This window comes from Eretmochelys imbricata, chromosome 2, assembly GCF_965152235.1.
Source record: "Eretmochelys imbricata isolate rEreImb1 chromosome 2, rEreImb1.hap1, whole genome shotgun sequence".
NCBI lineage: Eukaryota > Metazoa > Chordata > Testudines > Cheloniidae > Eretmochelys > Eretmochelys imbricata.
This window is the reverse complement of record NC_135573.1, coordinates 155,395,643-155,422,148: the sequence shown is the minus strand read 5'-3', so window position 1 is coordinate 155,422,148 and position 26,506 is coordinate 155,395,643. Positions and strand designations below refer to the sequence as shown.

The 26,506-nt window shown below is 41.6% G+C and overlaps 1 protein-coding gene across 5 annotated transcripts in view; it reads left to right on the top strand.

The window, feature by feature from the left end:
- STX17 (syntaxin 17) overlaps nucleotides 1-24,807 on the top strand; it is a 92,995-nt gene extending 68,188 nt beyond the window's left edge. For all 5 annotated transcript variants that reach the window (XM_077810870.1, XM_077810872.1, XM_077810869.1 and 2 more), the window contains exons 4-8: nucleotides 6,180-6,411; nucleotides 18,140-18,258; nucleotides 18,339-18,389; nucleotides 21,682-21,768; nucleotides 22,496-24,807. In XM_077810870.1, the coding sequence (XP_077666996.1) occupies nucleotides 6,180-6,411; nucleotides 18,140-18,258; nucleotides 18,339-18,389; nucleotides 21,682-21,768; nucleotides 22,496-22,735 (729 nt within the window). In that variant the 3' untranslated portion in view covers nucleotides 22,736-24,807. The remainder of the gene's footprint in view (nucleotides 1-6,179; nucleotides 6,412-18,139; nucleotides 18,259-18,338; nucleotides 18,390-21,681; nucleotides 21,769-22,495) is intronic.
- Nucleotides 24,808-26,506: the final 1,699 nt, after the last annotated feature.

Genomic DNA, 26,506 nt, shown 5'->3' with positions numbered 1-26,506 from the left:
ACTATTTAAGTATCTATCCACAGTGGAACAATCATTGGGTGGAGTGGGGGCGGGAGAGAGAGAGAGAGAGAATTAGAATGAATGAATATGAATGACTCACTCTGTAGGTCAGTGATTCTGTAGGTAAGCAGCAGGATACGGACCCTGGACTTCAGGAAAGCAGACTTCGACTCCCTCAGGGAACGGATGGCCAGGATCCCCTGAGGGACTAACTTGAAGGGGAAAGGAGTCCAGGAGAGCTGGCTGTATTTCAAGGAATCCCTGTTGAGGTTACAGGGACAAACCATCCCGATGAGTCGAAAGAATAGTAAATATGGCAGGCGACCGGCTTGGCTTAACGGTGAAATCCTAGCGGATCTTAAACATAAAAAGGAAGCTTACAAGAAGTGGAAGGTTGGACATATGACCAGGGAAGAGTATAAAAATATTGCTCGGGCATGTAGGAATGAAATCAGGAGGGCCAAATCGCACCTGGAGCTGCAGCTAGCGAGAGATGTCAAGAGTAACAAGAAGGGTTTCTTCAGGTATGTTGGCAACAAGAAGAAAGCCAAGGAAAGTGTGGGACCCTTACTGAATGAGGGAGGCAACCTAGTGACAGAGGATGTGGAAAAAGCTAATGTACTCAATGCTTTTTTTGCCTCTGTTTTCACTAACAAGGTCAGCTCCCAGACTGCTACGCTGGGCATCACAAAATGGGGAAGAGATGGCCAGCCCTCTGTGGAGATAGAGGTGGTTAGGGACTATTTAGAAAAGCTGGACGTGCACAAGTCCATGGGGCCGGACGAGTTGCATCCGAGAGTGCTGAAGGAATTGGCGGCTGTGATTGCAGAGCCATTGGCCATTATCTTTGAAAACTCGTGGCGAACCGGGGAAGTCCCGGATGACTGGAAAAAGGCTAATGTAGTGCCAATCTTTAAAAAAGGGAAGAAGGAGGATCCTGGGAACTACAGGCCAGTCAGCCTCACCTCAGTCCCTGGAAAAATCATGGAGCAGGTCCTCAAAGAATCAATCTTGAAGTACTTGCATGAGAGGAAAGTGATCAGGAACAGCCAGCATGGATTCACCAAGGGAAGGTCATGCCTGACTAATCTAATCGCCTTTTATCATGAGATTACTGGTTCTGTGGATGAAGGGAAAGCAGTGGATGTATTGTTTCTTGACTTTAGCAAAGCTTTTGACACGGTCTCCCACAGTATTCTTGTCAGCAAGTTAAGGAAGTATGGGCTGGATGAATGCACTATAGGGTGGGTAGAAAGCTGGCTAGATTGTCGGGCTCAACGGGTAGTGATCAATGGCTCCATGTCTAGTTGGCAGCCGGTGTCAAGTGGAGTGCCCCAGGGGTCGGTCCTGGGGCCGGTTTTGTTCAATATCTTCATAAATGATCTGGAGGATGGTGTGGATTGCACTCTCAGCAAATTTGCGGACGATACTAAACTGGGAGGAGTGGTAGATACGCTGGAGGGGAGGGATAGGATACAGAAGGACCTAGACAAATTGGAGGATTGGGCCAAAAGAAATCTGATGAGGTTCAATAAGGATAAGTGCAGGGTCCTGCACTTAGGACGGAAGAATCCAATGCACCGCTACAGACTAGGGACCGTATGGCTAGGCAGCAGTTCTGCGGAAAAGGACCTAGGGGTGACAGTGGACGAGAAGCTGGATATGAGTCAGCAGTGTGCCCTTGTTGCCAAGAAGGCCAATGGCATTTTGGGATGTATAAGTAGGGGCATTGCCAGCAGATCGAGGGACGTGATCGTCCCCCTCTATTCGACATTGGTGAGGCCTCATCTGGAGTACTGTGTCCAGTTTTGGGCCCCACACTACAAGAAGGATGTGGATAAATTGGAGAGAGTCCAGCGAAGGGCAACAAAAATGATTAGGGGTCTAGAACACATGACTTATGAGGAGAGGCTGAGGGAGCTGGGATTGTTTAGCCTGCAGAAGAGAAGAATGAGGGGGGATTTGATAGCTGCTTTCAACTACCTGAAAGGGGGTTCCAAAGAGGATGGCTCTAGACTGTTCTCAATGGTAGCAGATGACAGAACGAGGAGTAATGGCCTCAAGTTGCAGTGGGGGAGGTTTAGATTGGATATTAGGAAAAACTTTTTCACTAAGAGGGTGGTGAAACACTGGAATGCGTTGCCTAGGGAGGTGGTGGAATCTCCTTCCTTGGAAGTTTTTAAGGTCAGGCTTGACAAAGCCCTGGCTGGGATGATTTAACTGGGAATTGGTCCTGCTTCGAGCAGGGGGTTGGACTAGATGACCTTCAGGGGTCCCTTCCAACCCTGATATTCTATGATTCTATGATTCTATGATTAGGGCACCAACCTGGGAGGTGGGAGACCCTGTGGCCGGTCCCCCTTCTCCAATCATTTCTTCATTATTTAAACACAGTGGAACAGCTTTAACAGTAGAGACTGAAGGAGCCCAGTATCAGAATATGCCATATCTCAGTGTTTAGAGCAGTGGCTCTTAACTTGGGGTGCATGCACCCCCTGGGGGTGCGAGACATGCCAGATTTTTTTAGAAGGTAAATCACTGAAAACACAAATTAAGCACAGGCACGAAAGTACAACTACTTTGTTTCATCGAACCTATGTTTATATGTATATAATTCTATCTCTTTCATTCTACAGTTATGATATATCTAGGTTTAAAGAACTGACCTACTTCAACGATGTTTGATAAGGGGTGCAAAAACATATTTTGAGAACCAAAGCGGTGCAGGCTGCAGTAAAGGTTAAGAACCACTGGTTTAGAGCATTCTCTTGAGCGGTAGGATTTCAACAGGGATCTCCCGTCTCCTTCTCGGGTGCGTGGGTGGGTGGGGAATTTAACCTGGACTTTCCACATCCCAGGTGAATACTCTAAACACTGAGCTAAAAGTTACAAGGCAGGCGGCACCACCTCCACCTTCTCCAGCTCCTTCTCCTCTGGTGGCCAGATTTTGAATGGGACTCACTCTGGTAGACTGCTCTGAGCACACCTACTGGATTGGACACTGCGATTTAGGTGGACGAACACCTGTGTTCCCCCAGTTTGTGAATTGCTCTGCGGTTTAAGTGGGAGGTAGGCCTCCAGATGCCTAGAAGGAGGCAGTGATGTGCATGCTCAAAGGTGGGAACTTTTATCCTGAAAACTTAGGCACCGAGTGAATTTAGGTACCTACAGAGTTTGGTGGGAATTTGTGAATTGCAGTGGAGCCTAAAACTGGACGTAGTTGCCCAAGTCTGGGGTTTTGGCACCTGATTATCTTTGTGGATCTGAGCCTGATGGGTGGCATCCCCACTGCTTCATTTAAATGAGTAATTCTGAAACCGTTTGTTTGGTTAAAGGAGATATACAAACAGGTAATCCTGTTTCGAGGCCCTTTGCTGCATTATTCCTTTGCCTCAGCCTGAACCCTCAAGGAACCCAGGTGCAGCAGAGCTTTCCTTAACCCTGCTGTAATGTTAGGGAAAACCTTTCCATGAGCAGGCACCAGGTTCTCCTTGCACACTTAAAAATACATATAGCTTTCCAGGTGGAATACACTGTAAATTACCACTATTTCCATGAGGTGCAACATGAACAGTGCATACGTACAGACAATATTTCGTGACTTCCACATCTCCTAAAATGGGTTCAATTATAGCTCTTACGAGTGTGAGCTGCACTGGGGAGAAGAGGTAGGTAGGTATTCACTCAAACAGTAGTGAGTAGTTGGTAGTAGTATTCTGCCTTTGTAAGGCCTAGTACGTCTGGAGGTGTATGGAAAATGATGTCCCTTGTTATATCTGCCCAACAGGTGTAGCCTGCACTCTTCCTAGCAAAGCCATCCCCTCACCAGGCCACTTGTTCTGTGCCAATGCTAGCTTCCCTCCTCCTTTTCTGTCCTCTCTTTCCTCCCTACATTGTGCTTTTCTGATGCACCCCCACATGCAGTGGCATAATTTAGCCGTAATTGTCTCTGTTCCACCACCAACGAAGTTTTTGATTCTTGTGATCAAAAATGTTTGTAGGACATGAGTGCTGATGCTAGCTGATTCAGATGTTTCCCAGAAATAGCAATGCAGCTGCAATTAGGGATGTAGAGTCATTTAGCAATTAGACCAGGATGCCTGATATTTTATTCCTAATCTGCCAATGACTCGTCATATGACTATGGGCAAGGCATTTAACCTATTGGTACCTGTTTCCCAATCAGTAAAATGGATATAGCTCCTCTTCACACTTGGAGTTCTTTGAATGAAAATATTCTGTATAAATGCAAAGCATTATTATCTTGGATACACCATTTCGTCTGACAGCGCTCAATTCACTCTTAACCAACTGAAATAAATTGAAAAAACAAAAACAAAACAAACCTACGCTTCCAGCCCCCTTTCACACATCAGTCTGAATATTTTGTCTGAAAGAAAGTGAGGGCGGGTAGTACTCACAACAGAAGAAAGCTTGCACAAAGAAAGCAAGATGGCACAGTACAACATCTTAGAATTCAAATATGCTTTGATGAACAGCCTCCCTTCTCCTTCCACTCCCAAGGGAATGTGAAGCAGTGGTCCGTGATGCTCTAAGGGCAAAATCAGTGAAATCATAGGTTCTGTGATCCTGTGGTAAACCCGCAACCTTTAATTATAATACATTAATGTCCTTAACAATAAATAACTGTGCACAGTCATCTGGTTATTCAGATCTCGTCGAGTTCAAGTAAGTCTTTAACCCGTTAGACCCATATCAGGCTCTGATCCATAGTGTTCTAGAACTCTTGAAATTCTAAACAGTCTGACACACACACTCACGGATTTGTACCCTCTACAGACACTGACACCTATGCCAAGTGTGTGTAAAATGCTAACCAGCAGTATCTGGTACAACAGTGAGATGATTCTTTCTTTGTCCAAATCTTGTGCAGGGTAGAGACGTGCTGGTTTGGAAAGCAGAGCTGGGTCTAAGCTGCAGTGGGGTCATGAAAAGGTTGTAATTATGTAAATATTATACTACAGTGATTTTTGGCCCTTATATCTGTGTAGAATCGTCATAATGAGTCGATATAAACTAAAGCAGCTCTCCACTACCTCTGAGTTCCTGTGTAAATGTAGAGTACAGTGACTGCTTTGCAAAATGTGCTAAATATATCAGGTGTCATAGCAGTCCCGTGTGTTACATCCACTAGGTTTGGGTTCTGAAACATATTCATAGTGTTGACCACATCTTCATGGAGAGTTTTTCTTGTGGACAGCTCCTCTTGTGATGAGAGAGGTGGTTTAGCTGTGGTTGAACAGAAGTTTGTTCTTGCACGTCTGGTTAGCTTTTGTGACGTTTAGATCAGTCTGGTTGATGAACATGGGAAACTTTGAGATCATTTTTGCCTTTGGTAATCAGTACATTTCTCTGCTATTACTGATACGGCAGCAAGAACTGGAACACTGCAGCCCATGTAGGCACAATGGGACAGGAGATTAAATATACAGAGGAGGATCCAGTTTCAAGGAATGGTAAGAGCAACTGGTGCAAATAACTGCTCTGCCTGTCTGTGTTAAGGGTTACATTTGTGCAGCAGCTATATGGATAGCTGTAATTGGGGCACATTCATAGTGAAGACAAGGCCTTAGATATGACATCTGTAATCAGGGCTATAGGTGGCTACTTAGGTACCAAATGTCAGTGGCTACTCCCATGTGTACAGCCAGTTTATTAGAATGGGTGAGAGGGTACAGAATTAGCAACTGCACTGAGCTGCTGGGTATCTGGTGGATTGTGTGGGTCGTACTGGTTCCAGGGAAAGAACTTATAAGTACCAGTTGTCACAGATATAGGAAGTGAAGTACTGTGGGAATAGACCTGTGCACAGATAAAACAGGAAAGAACAAAACATTGGGGAAAGAACATTTTTCTTACTGTAGGTGAATTCTTACTACTTGTGCAAAATATGCCCATTATCTCCTTGGTGCAACAGATTTTTGTTTAGAATATTTTCATTTTAACTAGAATAAAATTAAAGCATTTGGTTGCTTGAGAAGATGACCTTTTTGGAATTTTTATTTTTCTCAATTTATACAAAATATTGAAATGTAATTTTTTTTGGATTATTTAAAAATTAAAATAACTGTAGTTAATTCACATCACCCCCTTGAAAGAGGTGTGTAGGAGTAGCAGTATGCCATAAAGTTACAAATAACCTTTTAAAACTATTGCAGCAACTGCGAGCCAATATCCGAGAGATGGAGAAACTGTGTTTGCGGGTCCGACTGGAAGATAAACAAATTTTCCAAAGAATGATAAATCCAGTTAAAGAGGAAGCTTCATTTTCCATAAAAGAATTTCTACAACTCCATTCAGAATCTGCAGAAGAACTTAAAAGACAGTTTAATGAACAGGAGGACACCTCTTTAAAGTCTTCTCTAATAAGATCTGCGACGGTAGGAGGAGGTAGTAGAATTCATTTTTCTATGTACTGTATTGTGGTATTTTTATATTTGTTTTATGATAGTATATTTCCAGGGTTTTCTGACCAGATATTGTGGAAATAAATACTTCAGTTTAGTAAAACTTCATACTTATATGACAAGAGGTGAATTTTAATACAACTTTCAAATACCACAGTTTTGTCACCATATGTAGAATACAGATTATTTTACTGCACAGTTTATGTAGTTAATACATGCTTTAATCAGCTATCCAAGGAAGAGGAAAATATTGGTAGCCTAATAGGCGTAGTTACGTAACAAGAGCACTAAATTGTGAGGTACAAGCAATCTTGGGGTTATTGTAGTTACGTTTTCTTTTTCCATTGCTTAGTTATGGTAATCACTTAGTACATTTTTACTTACTTCGTTATCTATGAAATGGTGAAAACAATTCGTATATCATCACCGAAAGCCTCAATCAGGAGGAGCAGGTTGAGTATGAAGTGTCCGTTTACACAGAAATATATCTTCGTAATTGGCAGGAAAGCAGTAAAAGTACAAGACCATTATATGAGGTTTAGAAACACATTATACTGCCTTATAGATCATCCAAGGATGGGCCTGGATGCTACTGCTCTTTTCTGATCCCTCTACTTTCATGAAAACTGTATCTTTCACTTTCTTTCTTCCCTCATTCTTTCTTCCTTCCTTCCTTCTTTCCCCCATGAGCACCTTCTTGTCTCTTTTCACCCTCATTCTGTCCCACCTGCCCTTACACTTGAAGCCAAATCTGGAGTTAGCTGCTGCTAACATCTGAAACGCTGTTTACAAGGATTGACCATTAGAGTTAAACCAACACATCCTCATACAGAAAAGTTTGAAGCTTAATATTGGTTAAAATACTTCACAAGTCTCACATTTTTCAATTTAAAAAACATATTTTCAGTTAGTGGCCTCACAGAAAATCTTTCCTATCAGGAAATTCTGTATAATCTGGCTGTTGTATTTATAACGTGCTAATCTTCATAGTATCTAGTTCTGTCTTCTTGTTGTCATAGAAGTTTGTTCTGTAGAGAACTGCATTGTGTGCAATGTCATTAGTAAGAGGGAAAGTCTTTTCACGACTAAGAAAAGAAGACAAAAATATATGCTAAACTGTAAAATGTCTCTTCTTTAAAAAAACAGGATTAGTATTTCTAGCTGAATGACTTTCATGTTTTTTTTAAAAAACGGGTCATTGGTGAAAAACCAAGAAACCGATTAGAAATTTTGGGATGGCAGGCATAGCCATAGGAAAATATTATGGGAATGACATACACTCACAAAAAGAAAAGGAGTACTTGTGGCACCTTAGAGACTAACCAATTTATTTGAGCATGAGCTTTCGTGAGCTACAGCTCACTTCATCAGATGCATACCGTGGAAACTGCAGCAGACTTTATATATACACAGAGAATATGAAACAATACCTCCTCCCACCCCACTGTCCTGCTGGACAGTGGGGTGGGAGGAGGTATTGTTTCATATTCTCTGTGTATATATAAAGTCTGCTGGAGTTTCCACGGTATGCATCTGATGAAGTGAGCTGTAGCTCACGAAAGCTCATGCTCAAATAAATTGGTTAGTCTCTAAGGTGCCACAAGTACTCCTTTTCTTTTTGCGAATACAGACTAACACGGCTGTTACTCTGATACACTCACAAGTCAGCTCAGGAATGGAGATGTAGTTCACCTCACGTAAAGTGAAACATACAGGCACACAGACAACTGAGTATAATTATATAGGATTTTTTAAAAAGTTTGCATTAATATGAAAGCAGCTTTTTGCATTCGTGGGACAGCTGTAATATCACATTGCCTGTTCTTTTGTGCTTCAAGGCTGCAGATCTGAAAGCAGATCTTAGCTGCTGATCTTACTCAGTCAAAGAAACTTCCTTATACCCTACTTCTTTTTCGCATGTTGCTTCCAATCTGGCAGAGAAATGAAGAGTTTACAAATTCAAATAGCCCATTTAGGAGGCATGTCAAAGAAATGATACAGCCCTTTCCCTTTCCACCATCCCCCATCTCAAGTCCAATAGGAGTTGAATTTAATTCCATTTTAAGCAAATGTTAACAAAAGGCGAGACTCCACTTTTAAAATTACTAAAATTCTTTTTAACCAGCATATTGAATTTCCCAGAGAACTAGATCTTTATCTTGAATGTAATGAAGTGTGAAGGTACTTTGTAAAGTATGCAGAGGTGTGTTTGTTTTTTTTTACTGCTGTTCTGAGGAGAAGTTGTAGTTGATGTTGAGGAAGCACTTCCATTCTAAGTCCTTTCACATTTGGGTTAGAATTTCCTAAAATACGAACTTTTGAATGTAAATTTCTCATTCATACTTCCAGCCCACAGGTGTTTCATCCTCCTCCACTCCCTTTTTTTCTTTTGTTTTTGAAGTGGGAAGGGAAATACTAGGGTTACTCTTCTTGGGGGTGGGGTGGTTCTGTATTTCTATCAGTGTACTGCTTGTGTCACTTGTGTTCTTATACCGAGCTCTACTTCTCCCTACTGCAAGTTCCCTTCCAATGGTGCTGCCCTGCAGGACGTTAGGTTCCCCAGGGCTGGGTTCTTCCAGCCCCGGAAGCAGATGAACACACACACACAGTCAGAGCGCGTCTGAGTAGACCGGGTTAATCAGCGCTCCCAAGCTGACCCCTGATATGTCCCTGGACTCAGCAGGCTGCCATAGGCCACGTGCACCGCACCAGAATAGAGCACGCCTGAACAGGCTGGGTCGAGCAGCACTTCCAAGCTGCCACCCTCGTATGTCCCAGGTTCAGCACGTCTCTCTCCCCACTTTCACGTTACATTTGTTCTGGTAGTAACCCACTTGATGATCAACCCCCATAGGATTTTTTGGCGCTGCAGGGATCTTTTAGCTTAGGAATGAGGAGTGTTGCTGCAGAGTGAATGAGGAAACCAAAAAACACCCATGGGGAGGCTGGGGGGAGGAGAGGGGGGAGACAGAGAGAAAGAAGCAACCAGCTTAATCACGAAAGTTATTTATTGCCAGCTTATAACCATAGGGGAGCCAAACAAACAAAACAGTTACAATATTAAATCTAACTTAAACTTGATTATAAAAGTCAGGTTTAGAAAACAACTCATCACACAAGTCAGGGTCAGAAGGCTATACCGAGAGAGAGAGAGCTGGGTTCTCACCACTCCATGACGTTTGAATTGATCGGGGATTCCAGGTGGTGGTGGTAGCTGAGGGTCTGGAGTGCTGGAGTGAAGCAGAGCCTCCATCACGATCAGTCAGGAGAAGATGAAGTCTCAATGGAACTGATGCAGATTTTGGATCCAGGCATCAGAACACTTACTTGAGCATGGATAGGGGTTTTTGTCGAGAAGCAACAATGGTTCAAGGGAGAACACTAGATTTATGTGTAAGCAAGGGAGAATACCAAAGTTGTTTTGTTCAGGCTAGACGTGGCAGCTGATCATTCCTGGCTTTGGGCAGTGTTCCTTGGAGAGAGCTCACAATGCAATTAGGGAACTTCACTATTTTGGATAACAATAAAGGATTTATTACTAGAGTTGGTCTGATAACTACTGAGCTGGGTGTGTGCAGGCGTGGGTTCATTAACATCTGGAGCAGAGATCCTCCATCATGCAGTGCTTCCCTGCTTTTCTGGTCCCAGAGTTCCATGCGGTTCTTACCTTGGAATCTCTGTTCTCCATGCTGTATGCTACTGGAGATGCCTCCTTGTCCCATCTTCTATGCAAATGGGGTTAGGGGAGTTTCCTTAATTATGTCATCTTTATCCCAAGGGTTTAGGTGCGTCTCCCACTGCCTTTTCATTGCTTTTTGTAAATCTTTCTTCTGATGCAGATTTGGTTCAAGCAAAGACTTGAGGGAAGAGAGGGGAAGGTCTTTTGTGAGTCAAACAGGCTGGATACTGTGCCCTGGTTCCCCAAGAAGATAGAGCTGCTAGGTAACAACAGAGCCTTCTTATGAGGTGTGAAATATTCTTTAATATGGAGAAGTCATTAAAGGCTCTTTATGTCACTAAAACTCAGTGGTGGGACATCCTAATCTGGTGCAGAATAGGGTCAGCATGGAGGAGGCAATTGGGGGCAAGCTATTTTACAGGCCATCTTACTTAAGAGGCTTTTCCTCTGTCCACAGTTCTGCTTAGGAAGCTTCTTTATTCTTGAATAACTGATAAACGGTTTTATTTGACAAGTGTAAAATATGTAATGCTGGCTAAGGCCATGTATAGACTACAAACTTTGGTCGACACAAGTTATGTCAGTGTAAAGCTGCTGCGGTTAGTATATCACACGTGTGTGCATACTTAGCTGCTTGCATTGATGCTAAGTGCAGTGCACCAGGGGTACGTATCCCAGTGTGCCACATTCCAGTGCAATGCCTTTTGGGGAATATTCACAATGTGTTGTGGGGCGCACACGATTCCCGTTGCGGGGCTGGGAGCACAAGGTGAAGTTCCTATCATGCAACTTTCACTATCTCATAATACCATGAGGTGGTTATTGACTAACCCATAATTTTTTTGCCTTTTTAAAATCCCACACACCCACAAAGCACTTGTCGCTATCCGAGATCTCAGTCAGAAGAGTGGAGCCCACACAGCTCTGCACTGTTGTCATTGATGCTGCAAATGCAGGACAAACAATCCTCTGGCACTTGCAGAACTGCAAGAAGTACCACAACAAAAGGGCACATGATAATTTCTTTGAGGACAGATTGGTAAGGGACATAATGAAAAACAATTCAAGGTTGATGGCATTTACAGATCAGCTACAGGACTGCTTCTGGGCCTAAAAAATAAGCAACTGACTGGTGGGATTGCATTATGATGGAGGTTTGGGATGATAAGTGGCTGCAGTACTTGCAGGTGCAAAAGGCCGCGTTCCTGGATCTGTATGCCACATTTGAGCATGGACAACAGAATGAAAGCTGCATTGACAACTGAGAAGCAAGTGGTGATCGCACCGTGGAAGCTTGCAAAGCTGGATTGCTATCAGTCAGTGGAAAATCATTTTAGAGGTGGAAAATCCATAGTGGGGGCTGTTGTCATGCAAGCGTATGTGGGGCATTAATTGTAACCCGTTATGCAGGGCTCTCACTCCAGGTAATGTGCAGGATGTTGTAGATTGGTTTGTCTCCCTTGACCTATAGGAAACTTATGTTCGTATTGTCATACACCCCTCACATGGATGTTTTCAAATTTTGTGATTGGGCAGAGACCACTATCAGTATTGCATCCTTACCCTTTGGCCCCTCTGCCACCTCAAAGGTCTTTACCAAAGTCCTCTTGACCCCCTGCCTTCACCCTTAGAGCATAAAGTGCGGAATGGCCGCAACCGTCCTTTGGTTCCCTCTTACCATCAGTTGGAAAGCAGAGTTCGCCCTCTACTCCTTAGTGGAATTTTCTTCTTGTGACTTCTTCTAGTCAGTTAGCTTGGGTTAATTCCCAATAAATTCTTCCCCCCACCCTCCTTTTTATTAATTTGTTGCAAAGAAAATTTTTTTTAAATGTACTTTCTCCTCAGCGCTTTGTACCCCACCTTAATCTAAAATGGTGCATTCAGTACCCTCAGGCTTCAAACCCAGATCATCCTATGACAGACTCATCCCACTTATAGATGGTCATAGCTGCTGCCTTTTTTGTCTTAGTGATAGCCATGTACCAGCCTGCTGCTCAGTATGCTGTTCCTTTTTGACCCTGATAGTTGAAGTTGTACCTTCTTGAGAAATCAGTGAGGGGAGCATTAGACCCGGGGTGCGCAAACTTTTTGGCTTGAGGGCCACATTGGGGTTCCGAAACTGTATGGAGGGCTGGGTAGGGAAGGCTGTGCCTCCCCAAACAGCCTGGCCCTGTGCCCTATCCACCCCCTCCCACTTCCTGCCTCCTGACTGCCCCCCTCAGAATCCTCAACCCATCCAACCCCCCCTGCTCCTTGTCCCTTGACCGCCCCCTCCCAGGACCCCCCGCCCCTAACTGCCCCCCCGGGACTCCACCCCCATCCAACCCTTCCTGTCCCCTGCTCCCTGTCTCCTGACTGTCCTGCACTTCCCCAAACCTCTGCCCCATTCAACCGCCCCGTTCCCTGACTGCCCCCTGCGACCCCCTGCCCCTTATTGAACTCCCCGCACGCTTACCATGCTGCTCAGAGCACCAGGACTGGCAGTCGCACCACCCGGCTGGAGCCAGCCATAGCGCTGCGCAGTCTAGAGCACCGGGGCAGGCTGGTGGCTCTCGCAGCTGCGCTGCCTGGCAGGAGCTCGCAGTCCCACCACCCAGAGCACTGGTGGCATGGCAAGCTGAGGCTGTGGGGGAAGGGCCGGGGGCAGGATGGTCCCGCGGGCCAGATGAGGCCCCTGGGGAGTAGTTTGCCCACCTCTGCATTAGACCCTGAAGCATGGGCACCCACTTCAAGTCCCAGACACCCAGTGTTCCTGTTAGCTGGTGCAAAACAGCTAAGGTCGGTACTAGCAAAAAAACGCTGGTGGCTGACGTGAATCAGTGGTGTATGCTGTTGTAGATCTCAATCAGTATTTCCATGGCAGAAAGCAGACAACATTGGTCTGTTGCACCAATGTGAACTAAGTGAGAGATGCTTGGGCAGTTTTATTTTTTTTATTTTTGTGTATTGCTGAGGCATTAATGTGTTATGTGCTTTTATTTAAGGCTGAGGTACTTTCTTCATTTCCCCAAAATAGATATTTAATATTGCTGTTCCTTAAAAGGAATCTTTTTTTACCAAATGTGTTTGTATGTACATGTAGTACATCTGACACTCTGCATGGGGTGGTGATTATTGGAAGAATTAGGGGTTTTTTGGGAAATACTGGTAAGCGTCAATTTCATCGTACATTCAAACTGATGGAAAAAATATTTCCCATGGATAATCAGAATTTACAGATATGTAAAGTAAGAAAAATGCTGTTTGAGAAATAGTTTAAGGATATTTACATTGTATATTTTAATGTGATGTTGACAATCTGTGTTTTAACAGAGACGACTAAGGGGGTATATGATAGAGGTCTATAAAATCTCAAGTGATGTGGAGAAAGTGAATACGGAAGTGTTATTTACTCCTTCTCATAACACAAGAATTAGGGGTCACTCAATGCAATTAATAGGCAGCAGATTTAAAACAAACAAAAGGAAGTATTTCTTCACACAATGCACAGTCAACCTGTGAAGCCTTTGCCAGAGGATGTTGTGAAGGCTAGGGACACCACTCCTTACCCATCCTGGCTAATAGCCATTAATGGACTTAACCTCCATGAATTTATCCAGTTCTCTTTTAAACCCTGTTATAGTCCTAGCCTTTAGATCTACAACAGCATACACCATTGATTCACGTCAGCCACCAGCGTCAGGCATACTCCAACAACAAAAATTCAAATGACCAAATTCATCCCTGATGTAGCTCTCTTTGGAATTTCACCAGAAATTAATTTAGCCCTATAAAAGACTGATCTTTTGCTAATCTGTTTACCATGTTCAATGTTACAGGCTAATCTCCCGGGTTTCATGTCACTGAAACAAAGCTGCTGGTTAGGTATGAAGTGTTGTATTTTTGTTTCATGCCAAAGTTGTTTTGTAAAAAAGACTGTTCTTTTTAGCTAAGAGAACAAATATATTATTGGGTTTTTTTTTCCCATCCTTCCCTTTCTCTTCTCTTTCAATTCTCTTACTAGTACGCTGTAAGTGTCTTTTCTGCTTAGCAGTAGCATTTCTTATAGCCTTATAGACTATAACAGGGTTCAAAAAAGAACTAGATAAATTCATGGAGATAAATTCAATGGCTATTAGCCAAGATGGGCAGGGATGGTGTCCCTAGCCTCTGTTTGCCAGAAGCTGGGAATGGGTGATAGGGGATGGATTACATGATGATTACCTGTTCTGTTCATTCCCTCTGGGGCACCTGGCATTGGCCACTGTCAGAAGACAGGATACTGGGCTGGATGGACCGTTGGTGTGACCCAGTATGGCCGTTCTTATGTAACAGCTTTATAAAGCTTTAACTTTTTGAATCTCAACAACTACTGTTATTAAATAATTGTCTGTCCCCAGCCCCCATTATTTCCTGTAACTGTGAAAATTTAGATTGATTAAAAATAGAAAGGAAGGCCTAACAATAACCATTAATATTATCTGTTGAAATTATTTGTAAAAAAATTGAATTCTGCCAGGTCTGGACGTATGACAGAGATAAGGTGGGTGAGGTAATATCTCTTATGGCACCAACTTCTGTTGATGGAAGAAATAAGTTTTTGAGCTTCACAGAACTTTGCTGGAGATCAAGCCTAATATAAGCAATCAAGGTACATTTAAATAACATTAAAGTCTGAATCACAGGGAATATAACCTTAACTGCATTGTTTTCTACTAAGCAAACGTTTAAACTGTCAAGGTTGTTAGGCCCAAGATTTGCACTGTTTTGAACCATCTTTTCCCCCAAATACCATATATATGATGGGATACGTATATTTGTGCAGTTCTTAAAAACTATTTGTGAAAGACTCTTATTTCAGTGATGGTTGCCTGCAGGATGGATTAATTTAAATCACCAAGCAGCAAACTTTAATTTAAATAATTGATTGTTTTGAATTTGTAAGTTTTAGTTATTTTCCTAATGGAGGGTTTATTCTCATTGGTTGGTAACCATTTAAACATTCTGATTTGCACCCAAATATAGCCTTTACACAAAATTTGGTAATTTTTTGCATACCAGCAGGACACACCATATCTGCACACATTTAAGCAATTATATAGTTTGCCATACATCTATTCAGATTCTTAATTTTGACATTTTTTAATGTCAAAAATGTCAGAAAATGTTGAGAGACATGTTTCTTATATACCGGGTAATTAATAAATTTTATTTGGGATTCACGTCAAGCTGCATTTGGATGGAAATTGGAATTAAATTAAAATATACATTTTAAAATTGTTTATGAGTTAAATAAAACCACCTTAAAAGTGTTGGCTACATAAGAAAAAAAGTAAGTTTTTATTAAAACATGTTTTGCATTTAAAACTATCTGATTTATCAAAAGAAGTTTGAACTGTAGTTGGTGAATTGACAGATTGTTTCTGGTCACCATAGGCCAGATTTTCAAATGTATTCGGGTGTCTAAAGAACAAATAGGTACCTAATCTATTCACACACTTTCAAAAATCCCCTTAGGCCCCTAACGAAATCAGTGGGCCTTGAAAACAATGGGAATCAGGAGCCTAACCTGCTTAGTGGTTTTTGAAAATCTGACTAGACCTAGCTGTATCTTTTTGTACCTAAATACCTTTGAAAATCTGGCCCCATGTCCTTCATCTCCCATCTGTTTTTTATTCAGAGACTGGAAAAGGAAAACAAGCCTTCCTGCTCTTTCAGCTCCCTTTTTGTTTCTCAGTTTTGAATGAACTAGTCCAAAGGAAGATAATTTTCTTTGTGCACTTGCTACCTAAATTGAAACCAAAAGTGACTGAGGCAAAAGCTTTTCTGTACAACAGAAACTGAAAGTACTTAAACATTTGGAAAAAAGTAAATAACGTGCTCCATTGTAAAGAGTGAAAATAATATAGATTTTTAATGCAGCATATACCCTTACGACATATTTATAAACCTTGAGTTGACCTCAAACATTAGATTGGTTTCCCCCTGATTCTGTAGATAATTAAAAAAGCAACACCCTTTACCTCATTAAAATCTGAGGAAGGCTCATTGATACAACATACTTATTTTTAATTTAAATTATTCTAATGGATTATAGTACATGTAGTTTATCATAAATTAAAATTAAATTTCAAATATGTAAATAAAAGACAATCAACAAAAATCTAATTGAAATAAAAGATCCTATTTCTAATTTTTTATACCCCCCCCCCCCCCCCCCGTTTTTATCCACCCTTGTGTGGCTTTATATTATTATTTAAGACTTATATTATTGTAGTACCTAGTGGTCTCAGCCAAGTCCGAACTTCATTGTACTAGGTGCTCTGCAAAATATAGTAAATGGCAGACCAGGCCCAAGGAGCTTACATTCTAAATGGGAAAGGCATGTAATCAATAAGGCTGCTGTATCTAACTGTTCTTTAACATGTGGAAAGAAGAGAGAGTGTGGTGTTAAGGCTTCCAGAGCAATATGTGTGTTAATCAGAATGTAAATAAACTGCCTCCAACTTCATTTAATAACTGATATTGCTCTTTAAACCTTCAAAAGCAAGAAAACGTAGGGTTTAAAATTGACACTTCACCCCTTCCAACATGTCTTTATACTATTGCAGAGGTGTCTGAAGCAGATAATACGGTTGAGCTAGTCATCTTACAGATCTTGGTAGCCTGTATCTATTGTTTGACTTGTATTTGTTGGGAGCTTTTTATTACACCGCAGAAATTCTTTTGCTGTACAGTGCGCTACTTCAGACGTGCCACACAAGTTGTACGATTAGTAGTAATATCCTCTTTTACAGATAGGGAAACTGAGACCAAAAGGTTAAATGGCTTGATTTTTTTCAGAAGAGCTGGTCACTCACAACTCCAGTTAAAGCCAATGAGAACTTAGTGAGCAGCATCTCTGAAAAATTGGGCCCTAAGCGACTTTCCCATGGTCACAAAGGTATCCAGTGTTGGATTGCAGCCTGCTTCCTAGCTCCCTGCCTTGTGCTCAGATCACTAGGCCATGCCTCCTTCAAAACTAAGTATTAATTTAGTTTTATTTCCACAGTGATGTTATATAAAAGACTTAATATAGAATTATTGAGAGAAGGGAAAAACCTTAAAACTAGGGGAATAAAAGAACTAGAGTTCACTATTCTCGTTGCTTTGACCAAACCTGAATTTGTTATGAAGGTTTTGGAAGCGTATCTTGTTCAGTCTCCATTGTATCACGTACCAGGTACAGTTGATGTAAGAGAGATGCACAAGGTTCTGGTTGATTACTTTACTTTATAAAGTGACCTTTCTAGCTGTTCCTTGCAAAATAGCATCCCCTGTCTCCCCCCGCCCCACATCTGTGTTCCTTTGTGTGTGTATATGGAGAGGAGAAGGGGGAGGGCATTCTCGTCACGTATTTGACATCCCTCTTCCATACTTTCAGCCTCTTAAAAGCCCATTGTTGTAATCAAGGTGCTGTTATCTAACTGGTCTTAGGGTTTAGAATTGAGCAACACTCTACTACTCTTTTATTAGCGTTAGCAGGGTTTCATTGTTCTTCTTCTTTAGCGGGTCGTCCTTTCCTAGTTCCTGCTGGCTCAGAGTGGGAAAGATGGACTAGAAATCAAATCGATGGTGCACTTAACCATAACTATGTGAACCATCGCTCTGATTTCATGAATTATTTGTTTATATCTATCCTATATGAATAAAAAGTGCTTAGCCCAGGCTTTAGATTCTTTTGCTAAATTTTAAAATACATAATACATACAAAATGAATTAAACCCGAATTAAGTAGCATAGTTTGATAATTGTTTTCAGAGCAAACCTGGGGAGTGTGTCTGTTCTAAGAAATTTAATATTTTTGGGGGGAAGCACAATTTTTTAAATAAGATTTGTGGTGTTCAGAATAGAACTTTGCTCGTATAAACTTTTTAGGGCTATTATCTGGCTTGAATTGGGTCAATTGTCATGTTATTCTCAAATGATATTAAGATATGGGAAGACAAAGAATTTTTTGCAACCTGTTTTCTAATAGAATACATGCATTTATAAATATCATGTTTTCACTCAGAGCCTTTGTATAACACTGGAGCTGTGGACACTTCTCAGAATTTTATTCAGGTGTACTCCCCACTCCCTGAAATTCCTCAGGATGAAAATGCTGCTGAATCATGGGAAACTTTAGAAGAGGTACGTTGGAGCTCCCTTATATTCCCATTTAAGTTCCTTTTCTTTAAGCAAATATATAAGAAATCATTTTTTATTTGTAGGACTTGATTCAACTCAGCCAGTTGGTGACTGACTTCTCTTTACTAGTCAATGTAAGTATTAATCTAAAACTCTAGATAAAGAATTGATAAAGACAAAGCCTGGAGGACTGAGTGGCTCAAATAATTGGTAAAGAGATAGTGGAGACTTTTGTCGCTGATCTGAAGTCAGACTAAGTTGCTACTATCCAATGGCTTTTCAGCAGCCTAATATGAAATTGTCTCAGCCCACTTATTAGGGCACAGAAGTCCTGTCACATTTTGCCCTTGTTAGTAGCTTCAGGAAAATGACAGTGACTGAATGGAGTCATAGAATGGTCCTTCCTAATCAGGATTTCAAGGCTGCGAGGGAAGTTTGCACTCTGGATGTCTGTGCTGTATTTTATCTATGGATAAATACTGTAGAGAACTCATGTTTCCAAGTCTGTCAATCTGGCACTTTCTTAAATAGTATGTATACATACGTGCACACATCCTTATGCATTTCAATAAAATATAGGCGTTTGGGGGAGATAACAGTACAAAAGCTAGACCCAAACTCTTGGGCTTGGTTCTGCATTCCTTTTACATGTAAACTCCCACTAAAGGCAGATTCTCCCTTTTTGGAAAATCTAGATTCTTTGACGAAGAAAAAAAATCAGTAGTGTGAGGATCAGGCCCCTGAGGTCAATAGATAAAACTTCCATTTTGTTAAGTGAGGAACAGGAGCATGTGCTAGTTCATTGGAGCTAAATGACCTTTGATCATCTAAACTATTAATAACTGGGGTAAGGAATTTGCCTCATTATCCACTGTCTATCTTGACAGTGTCCATTTAAGAATGTTGTCATGTTACACTGCAGTACTGTATTGAAAGCCCTCATGAGGTTTTCAGGATAAAGATTTACATTACATTCTCAAGGAGTGAGTTTTAAGGTAGGTCCCCTCTTCACCCTTGGTTTTCACGCACCATGTTGCAGCAATTAGGAGCATTCAGTAGCACTGTCTTAACATGCTTAATTGCCTCACCATGAGGAGGTCTGTGAAGCTTGCTGGGGAATAACAGACACTAATGCTATTCTCTCTGTGTATCAACAGCTTCCATGCTGCATGCCTCTTGACCACTGAGCCCTTTTTGATTCTGATCCTGTCTTGGCAATTTTTCTTTGTATCTTGATTCCTTACTTTAAAGAAACTACTGTTAGCTGCTCCATAGTCTTTAATTTTTGCCGACAAAGAAGCTGCTGATGGAGATAGTTTTCAATCCAAATTCCTTTGTCAGGTTCCCTTTGCATCATACTAACCACTGGAGAGTGTGAACATTAGAACAGTTTTCCTACTGGTTTCCACACATTCTCAGCATTTCTGGTTGTGGTGAGAAGTCCAAGAGAGACTCCACTGAACACGATTTGTGTTTTTGCTTACTTAGTCAGGACTTCAGGGAAGGATCTGAAGTTTCACCCACATTCTTCTCTCCTACGAGATGTTGTGGTGGAAAGAAACTCTGTATGCGCACACATGAGCCATCTATTCTATCTCTCATCTGCCTCGTGATAGATTGTGTACACACAGAAATTGCAGTGATTTAATTTACATGGGTTTAGAAACTGTTCGGTTAAATTGGTTCACCTTCCTTATGAGGATGCATAAATTGGTTTGAGTGCCTAAAAACAATTTAGGTTAAGTATAGGTTAAGTCAGTAATGCATCGTTAATGGTCAGTATCTCTTTCCATCTGGCTGTATGTGTAAAAACACGTGGGTGGAAACACTGTTTGGGTGCCCTCCAAACACGGCACCCTAGTTAGTTATCAGTGGTTAAAACTATCGTTATTGGGTGCACATCTCAATAGGCTGTTTTGGGTTTTTTTAAGTGGAAAATTATGCACTGCTCATGCACAATATGGGCCTGACCTACAGTGACTTCAGTGGAGGTTAGTGGGCTCATCACCTTTGGAAGATTGATACCTATAGGATTTTCAGACACTTTGACTGCTTCCCCAGAAAATATCACAGCATCACAATATGGCCCAAGTCCTGGTTTAGAAATAATGAAGTTACAGTCTAAGTAAGAGAAACAAGGTGGGAGATGAAGAGAGAGCAGGAAGAAGTGGAGACAGAACACCATCTTCTCAGGGCTGCTGTTGCTCTTCTGTTAAAATTGGCAGAGAAATATGAACCCTGAGTTTGTGTGGCTGAGATACTGCTGTAGAATGCAATACATATTGACAATACCTTGCTGTTCTATTGTGTGTTCCATCTGAGGATCTCAAAGCACTTTATGATGACTGAAGACTCGCTATACCCTTGAGAGCCGAGAGAGTATTCTCTCTATTCCTTTAAAAAGGGAAACTGAATTACAGAAGTTTCCCAGGGTCTCGAGGACTGTGGCAGAGCTTGGACTATAAACTCGGCGCCTGATTCCCACTTCTTAATCACAAGATCATCAGTTCCCATTATACACATGGCTTATTACATGTCTGCCACAGACATTCATTACACCACTTCTGACAGAACTGGGCTCAGCCATTGCACTAGAAAGATTAAAACAAAGCTTGTTCTGAACAGAGATCTTAAATTCAGAACATTTTAAACTGCATGCTGGTCAGCCTATTGTGCTTTGTGACGGAATGAGACTGGGGTCCTGCTGTGGTTTACAAAAGATGGGAAGAAGTATCTCATTTCCAACTAGCAGCTGAGGGAGGCTGCTCACCGAAAGCTCAAGGGGGCTCGCAGTAAGTGTGTGACTGACTGGGGAAAGTGGAGCATTTTTGCATAAATTAAACAAACATAAAGCAGAGGATGGATGTGCAATTTCGGTGTATTTTCAGCATAGTTGGGAGATTAGATCGGTAGGGTTACGTTAACGTAATATAGTTTCATAGGTAAATCATGGCTTTTGGGATTTCTTTAATCAATCAAGGAAATGTTGTGTGTAATACAATGTGTGCCTGCCTTGTACCCACTCTTATTAGAAAAGGAATTGTTTTGAGTATGAAACTCAGCATGAAGCATAAATGCTTGTTTGGATTTATTGGATTTTTCCCTGAGATGCAAATTCATCCATTCATATAACAGTAGATTAAATAAGAATACATTTTAGTCTGCTCTTTCTTTAACCGTATCAATACTCTGTATAATAACACTCCATTTTATTACCTCATAGTTACATTCTTTTTTGGAAGTGGTTTTGTACTTACAGCTTGGTTTATCAGATGCTATTAATGAACTACCATTAAGGCTGCATGGCTAGAGTGTGTAGCAGATGAAAGCTGCTGTGGGGCCCTGATTACAGGCATTAAAATAGTGTGTATTGGCTTACTGCTGCTTCCCAGCAGGTAACCTCACTCCTCATTCCTTTGCATCTAGTCTCAGCAGGAGAAGATTGACAGGATTGAAGACCATGTCAGCAGTGCTACTGTGAATGTTGAAGAGGGAACCAAAAACTTGGGGAAGGTAGGGATCTATTCCCGCTGGTGAATCAATGGTACTCTGCCTCCCAGCAATCTTCTGTATTAACCCAATTGATCTGCCGTCTTTAATGCTGAGGGAACCAGCAATTAAGGAAATAAGGAAGAAATGACACATAGGTCGTGAAAAAAAAAATCAATCTCTTGTAATGTTCTATTACATGCAGTCTGCCAGAACAAAATTTCTCTGGCCTAAAGCCTCATTAGACCGCTGTTCTGCTGCTGCTTTCAGTGGAATACCTACAAAACCAGGCAGCAGAGTGTTCACTGGTTGGCTCAGAAGAGTCAAATGAGCGTGACATGAAAGGATACCTGGGACACATGCTGCTGTGATACTAAACCACATTTATATCACTAATAGTTTTTAACAACCCGCAAATAGAGCTTCGGCATGTTAGTGGAAAGTTTCTGGGCAGATTACAATTCTTACATTTGTTTGAATTATGTAGGCCAGACAGTGGATTTTATATTGCAAATAAAATCAACCAATAGCAATTAAAATGATCTGTTTTCCTACTGCATATATGGGATAGCTCAAGTTTGAAGCAGTTGGGCACATTCTCTCTTACTGTGGAATAGTGTATTTTAAAAAAACTGTAATTTGTAAGGTTTATTTATGCACCAAGAATTCGAGGTGTATTGCCAAGAGTAATGAGGGGGAAATGCACATCACCACAGGTGTGTGTTCTAAACAGATTTTTTTTCTTTTACAGGCTGCAAAATATAAGCTGGCAGCTTTGCCTGTGGCAGGTGCACTCATTGGTGGAGTGGTGGGGGGTCCTATTGGTCTCCTCGCAGGCTTCAAAGTGGCAGGAATTGCAGCTGCACTTGGTGGTGGGGTATTGGGCTTCACAGGTGGAAAATTGATACAGAGAAGAAAACAGAAAATGATTGAGGAGCTCTCTTCCAGCTGTCCAGACCTCCCTAGCCAAAGTGACAAAAAATCCAGCTGAAGTAAGATTTCAGTGTGACTAGGACTGGAAGTAATAGTCCCAGTGATGACGACAGACATGCAGTCTTCACTTTGAACATAAGTCTGTTGTGAGTTTTGACAACTGTGTTGCTGTTTGGGAGGGGTGAAGTGGGCGGTGAGATACGTACTGTCAGTCCTGTAATTTTGAAAGCTGTAAGGAATACATTTTCATCATAAAGAAATCTGCAGCCCTAAGGAATCATGGGTTGTGTGCCAAATTCACCCCTTATTTTGTAGGATGCTACTGGAGTGGGTTTAGTTGAGAATCGAGAACACATTATGAAAGGCTTTGGAGCATTCTTACCAAAAAACCTGAGGGGCCTAAGGTTTGGAGCACTTTTATTAAGTGATTTCAAAGATCAGTACACTATTAGTACTCCCCTCTGTCTTTTAAACTTCACAGTTTGGTTCTGATCAAATGTTAAAAATGAGCTGGTTTTACTCTTCATTTGTTTGTCTGCCCAAGCCCCCATACAGTCTGGTGTGACTGTCTTTGCTCTCCTCAACAGATGCACAGACTGGCAATGGGGCCTGAGGGTTAAGGTTAAATCACATTGTTTCAGCTGTGGCGAAAGCGTAACTAAACCCAGCACCTGCTTGCATTATCAAACTCTACCAAAGTCGTGGTGCTGCTCCCCTCCCTTTCTAGAGCACTAAATTCACTCTGCTCTTTTTAAAGAAATGTCATGTTTTCTATCTTTCTTTTGTATCCATGTCTTCAAAATCCAGCTGGTTTTCTTTTTCAAATCCAGGCCCTTCTCTCCCTCTTCAAACAGCCCTCCCTCCCCCCACCAAAATCCCAGGGGATTGCTTGTGCTAGGAGAGGTAGCATTCCTTGGTTGTTCTCCTCCCAGCCTGTATTTGAAAGCTGCTTTGTGGGGTTAAACACCCCCCCCATCTGTTTAAGAAGCACTTGCTCAGATGCTCTTCCCCTTTTTCCTGCATGTCTTGTTCACAGCCTGCCTCCATCAAAACAGTGGTGGGACAGGACAGAAGATCATTCAATAAAGACATTGGCTGCTGTTTATAGCAATGTCAACTCCTCAGTCCTTTATTCCCATTCCACCTATTCAAGGATGTAGTGGAGATTTAGTGTCACTTTGTGACCTACAACCGTCACATCTGGAAGACAAAGGACTGTGAAGCTGACAATCCTGGTGAACTCACCAGTAACTTGTCAGGTGGTGCCACCAGTAGGTGATCTGATCACAGTTTCAGTAATGTTGATGTAGTCAGATGTGGTGGGTTCACCTAGTGCTTATGTATGGGCTGGTCAAGTATGCTTCTTGCTCTCTCCTGCCACACAACTGTTTAGTTCTTTCCTCAGTTTCCACTGGATCACTTCTACTAGGTTGTATTCTTTATTCTTAGTAGACTTTTAGCTCAGCATAGCATTTCTCCAGGACTCAAGGTTTGCTGGTGTTCTCTGTAGTATTCTTGCTCACAGCTGCCAGCATGCATAGTTAGCTAGTCTTCCTCTGGAGATCTGCTGTTCATTTATCCTGTTTGCTTGATTTTCACTTGGAGCACTATTCCCTCTCTGCACCTCCCATCTTTAAATATGGCTTTTAACAAGTTTTAAATTTCACCCAACCCTGGATAGTCTATCGTGGCAAGCCATGTCTGCCATCCCCATTCCAGCACTGCTGTTAGTGCCTTGAGGGAGAACACAGGCTATGCCATTGCTTCTTTAAGATCTCAAGTGGTCTCATCTTCCCTGAGACCTGCTTGACTGTACAAAATAAATCTCTAAAAAAAAAAAAAAAAGGTTGCTTAAGTGGAGCTTCATTACACAATGTTGTTGGGTGCTCCATAGCCCAGCAGGGAATTGCCACTGCATCACGTTTAACAACAACAAAAATGGAGCACCACTGCAACCAAGGATTTGGCACAGTCTGTGGACGTAATTGTCTTCTAATGGTGGGATTATGGGTTTTGGTGCCTAAATATTGTAAGCGACTGTTCGTCTGAGCACAAGTTTCCTGTATAGGGTCTTTCTTTCTTAATTACATAATTTATTAATTACCTGTAAAATAAAAATGTGAACCCAAATGTGCAGCTGTTCAGATGTCTCTGTTAAGCAAGACTGAGCTTCCCTGAGCCTGTGTACACAAGAATGGTTTTCACAAGTAATCACTAACATATAAATTGACAAAACTGCACAGTAGAAGCTAAAGTGCCGACGTCTATAGAACCAGATGGAGTGGAAAGGACCTCCTGTGTCATCTAGCTCATTTGCTCATGACGCCGAAGAAAAACTTCCTTTAAATGCATGAACTGTGACTGTAAGCTCTGCTGATGGACTTGTAATAATTGTTACACTAGGCTGTTTCCTTCCTTAGCTGATAGTCTTTAACTTTAAACTTCTCCTACTTTTCAATTTTTTTTTTAATTAACTAGAAGCCATTGGTGATTGTGGGACTTTCACTGGACACATTTACTTTCCTTCTGTGCACGACTGAACCACGGCACACTGTCTTACATGGGATGAAAATCTGATGAAGGTGCGGTAGTGGCATGCCACTCTGTAGCTATAGCACCGTGCTATTCATTGTACTGTTGCAAACAAACTCCATGTAATAGGTCAAAATTATTCATATTTTAGAAGCAGCAAAATGCAGTAAACAAACTCTTTTCATTACATTTTGTATGTACGCAGAACTTAGTATACCATTAAACCTGCAACACTATTGGATTATAAACCTCGACTTGAGAAATAAAAAAGTTTATTTGCATAGAAGGAAAAAAGCGGTGTCCCTGCAGTAGCCAAACAAACATTTAATTTTCCATGGACACTAAGAAACCTCAGGAATACAAGCCAGGCACTTTTTCCCCAGACTAAGTAAGGTTTTTGCCTTCATTTTCGGAAGAGCAGGTATTTGAGTGGCATTCTGTATTTCCTTTACGGGATCTAATGGATTACTACTTTTTTTCAAAAAAAGCGGCAAAGAGTCCTGTGCCACCTTATGGACTGACTAAGACGTATTGGAGCATAAGCTTTCGTGGGTGAATACCCACTTCGTCGGATGCATGTAGTAGAAATTTCCAGAGACAGGTATAAGTAAGCAAGCAAGAATCTATTACTTTTTTAAAGTAATTATTTTAATAATTTAAAACAATATTCTATGTATTAATATTTAAAATAAGCTTTTGTTGAATTAGGAAAGTATCATTTACTATTGTCCTCCCCGAGGGAAAATATCTAAACTAGTGAAATGTAATGGTGGATGAACACAGTGCTTGAAGAGTTTTTCATCACATTGTGCATCTGCATAGAGGCTCACCACCCTGTGCGCTATATTTACGCTGTACATTAATGTTGAAATTCAGAGGTGTGCATACCTAGTATCACCTGTGTAGTGCCTTCCACGCATGTTACCTGAGCTCAGCCACCTCTTTCATGTTAAAATATCCACTGAAGAGGAACATCTGCAATGTTGCTTATAGACCATGTAACTGATGTGTACAGTAAGTGGTGTTTCCCCTTCTCCTTAACCCTGTTTGTCTGTCCCTGGGGTTAGGAGCTCTTGAAGGCAGGCTTCCTGCTTCTTGTTTGTTTATGGCAGCACCTATGACGTGCTTGGCATTTTCTAGCCAAATCCTAAAGTCTTAGCAGCAGCAGCAGCATTGCCAACAGATTCATGATGGTTTGGGCTACTCTGTTTACTGCACAGAGCATGTAGGACTACAGGGTTGCTATGTACTGAAGTGACACATGCATATACTTAGGGCAGGTAGCTCATGTGCCTCA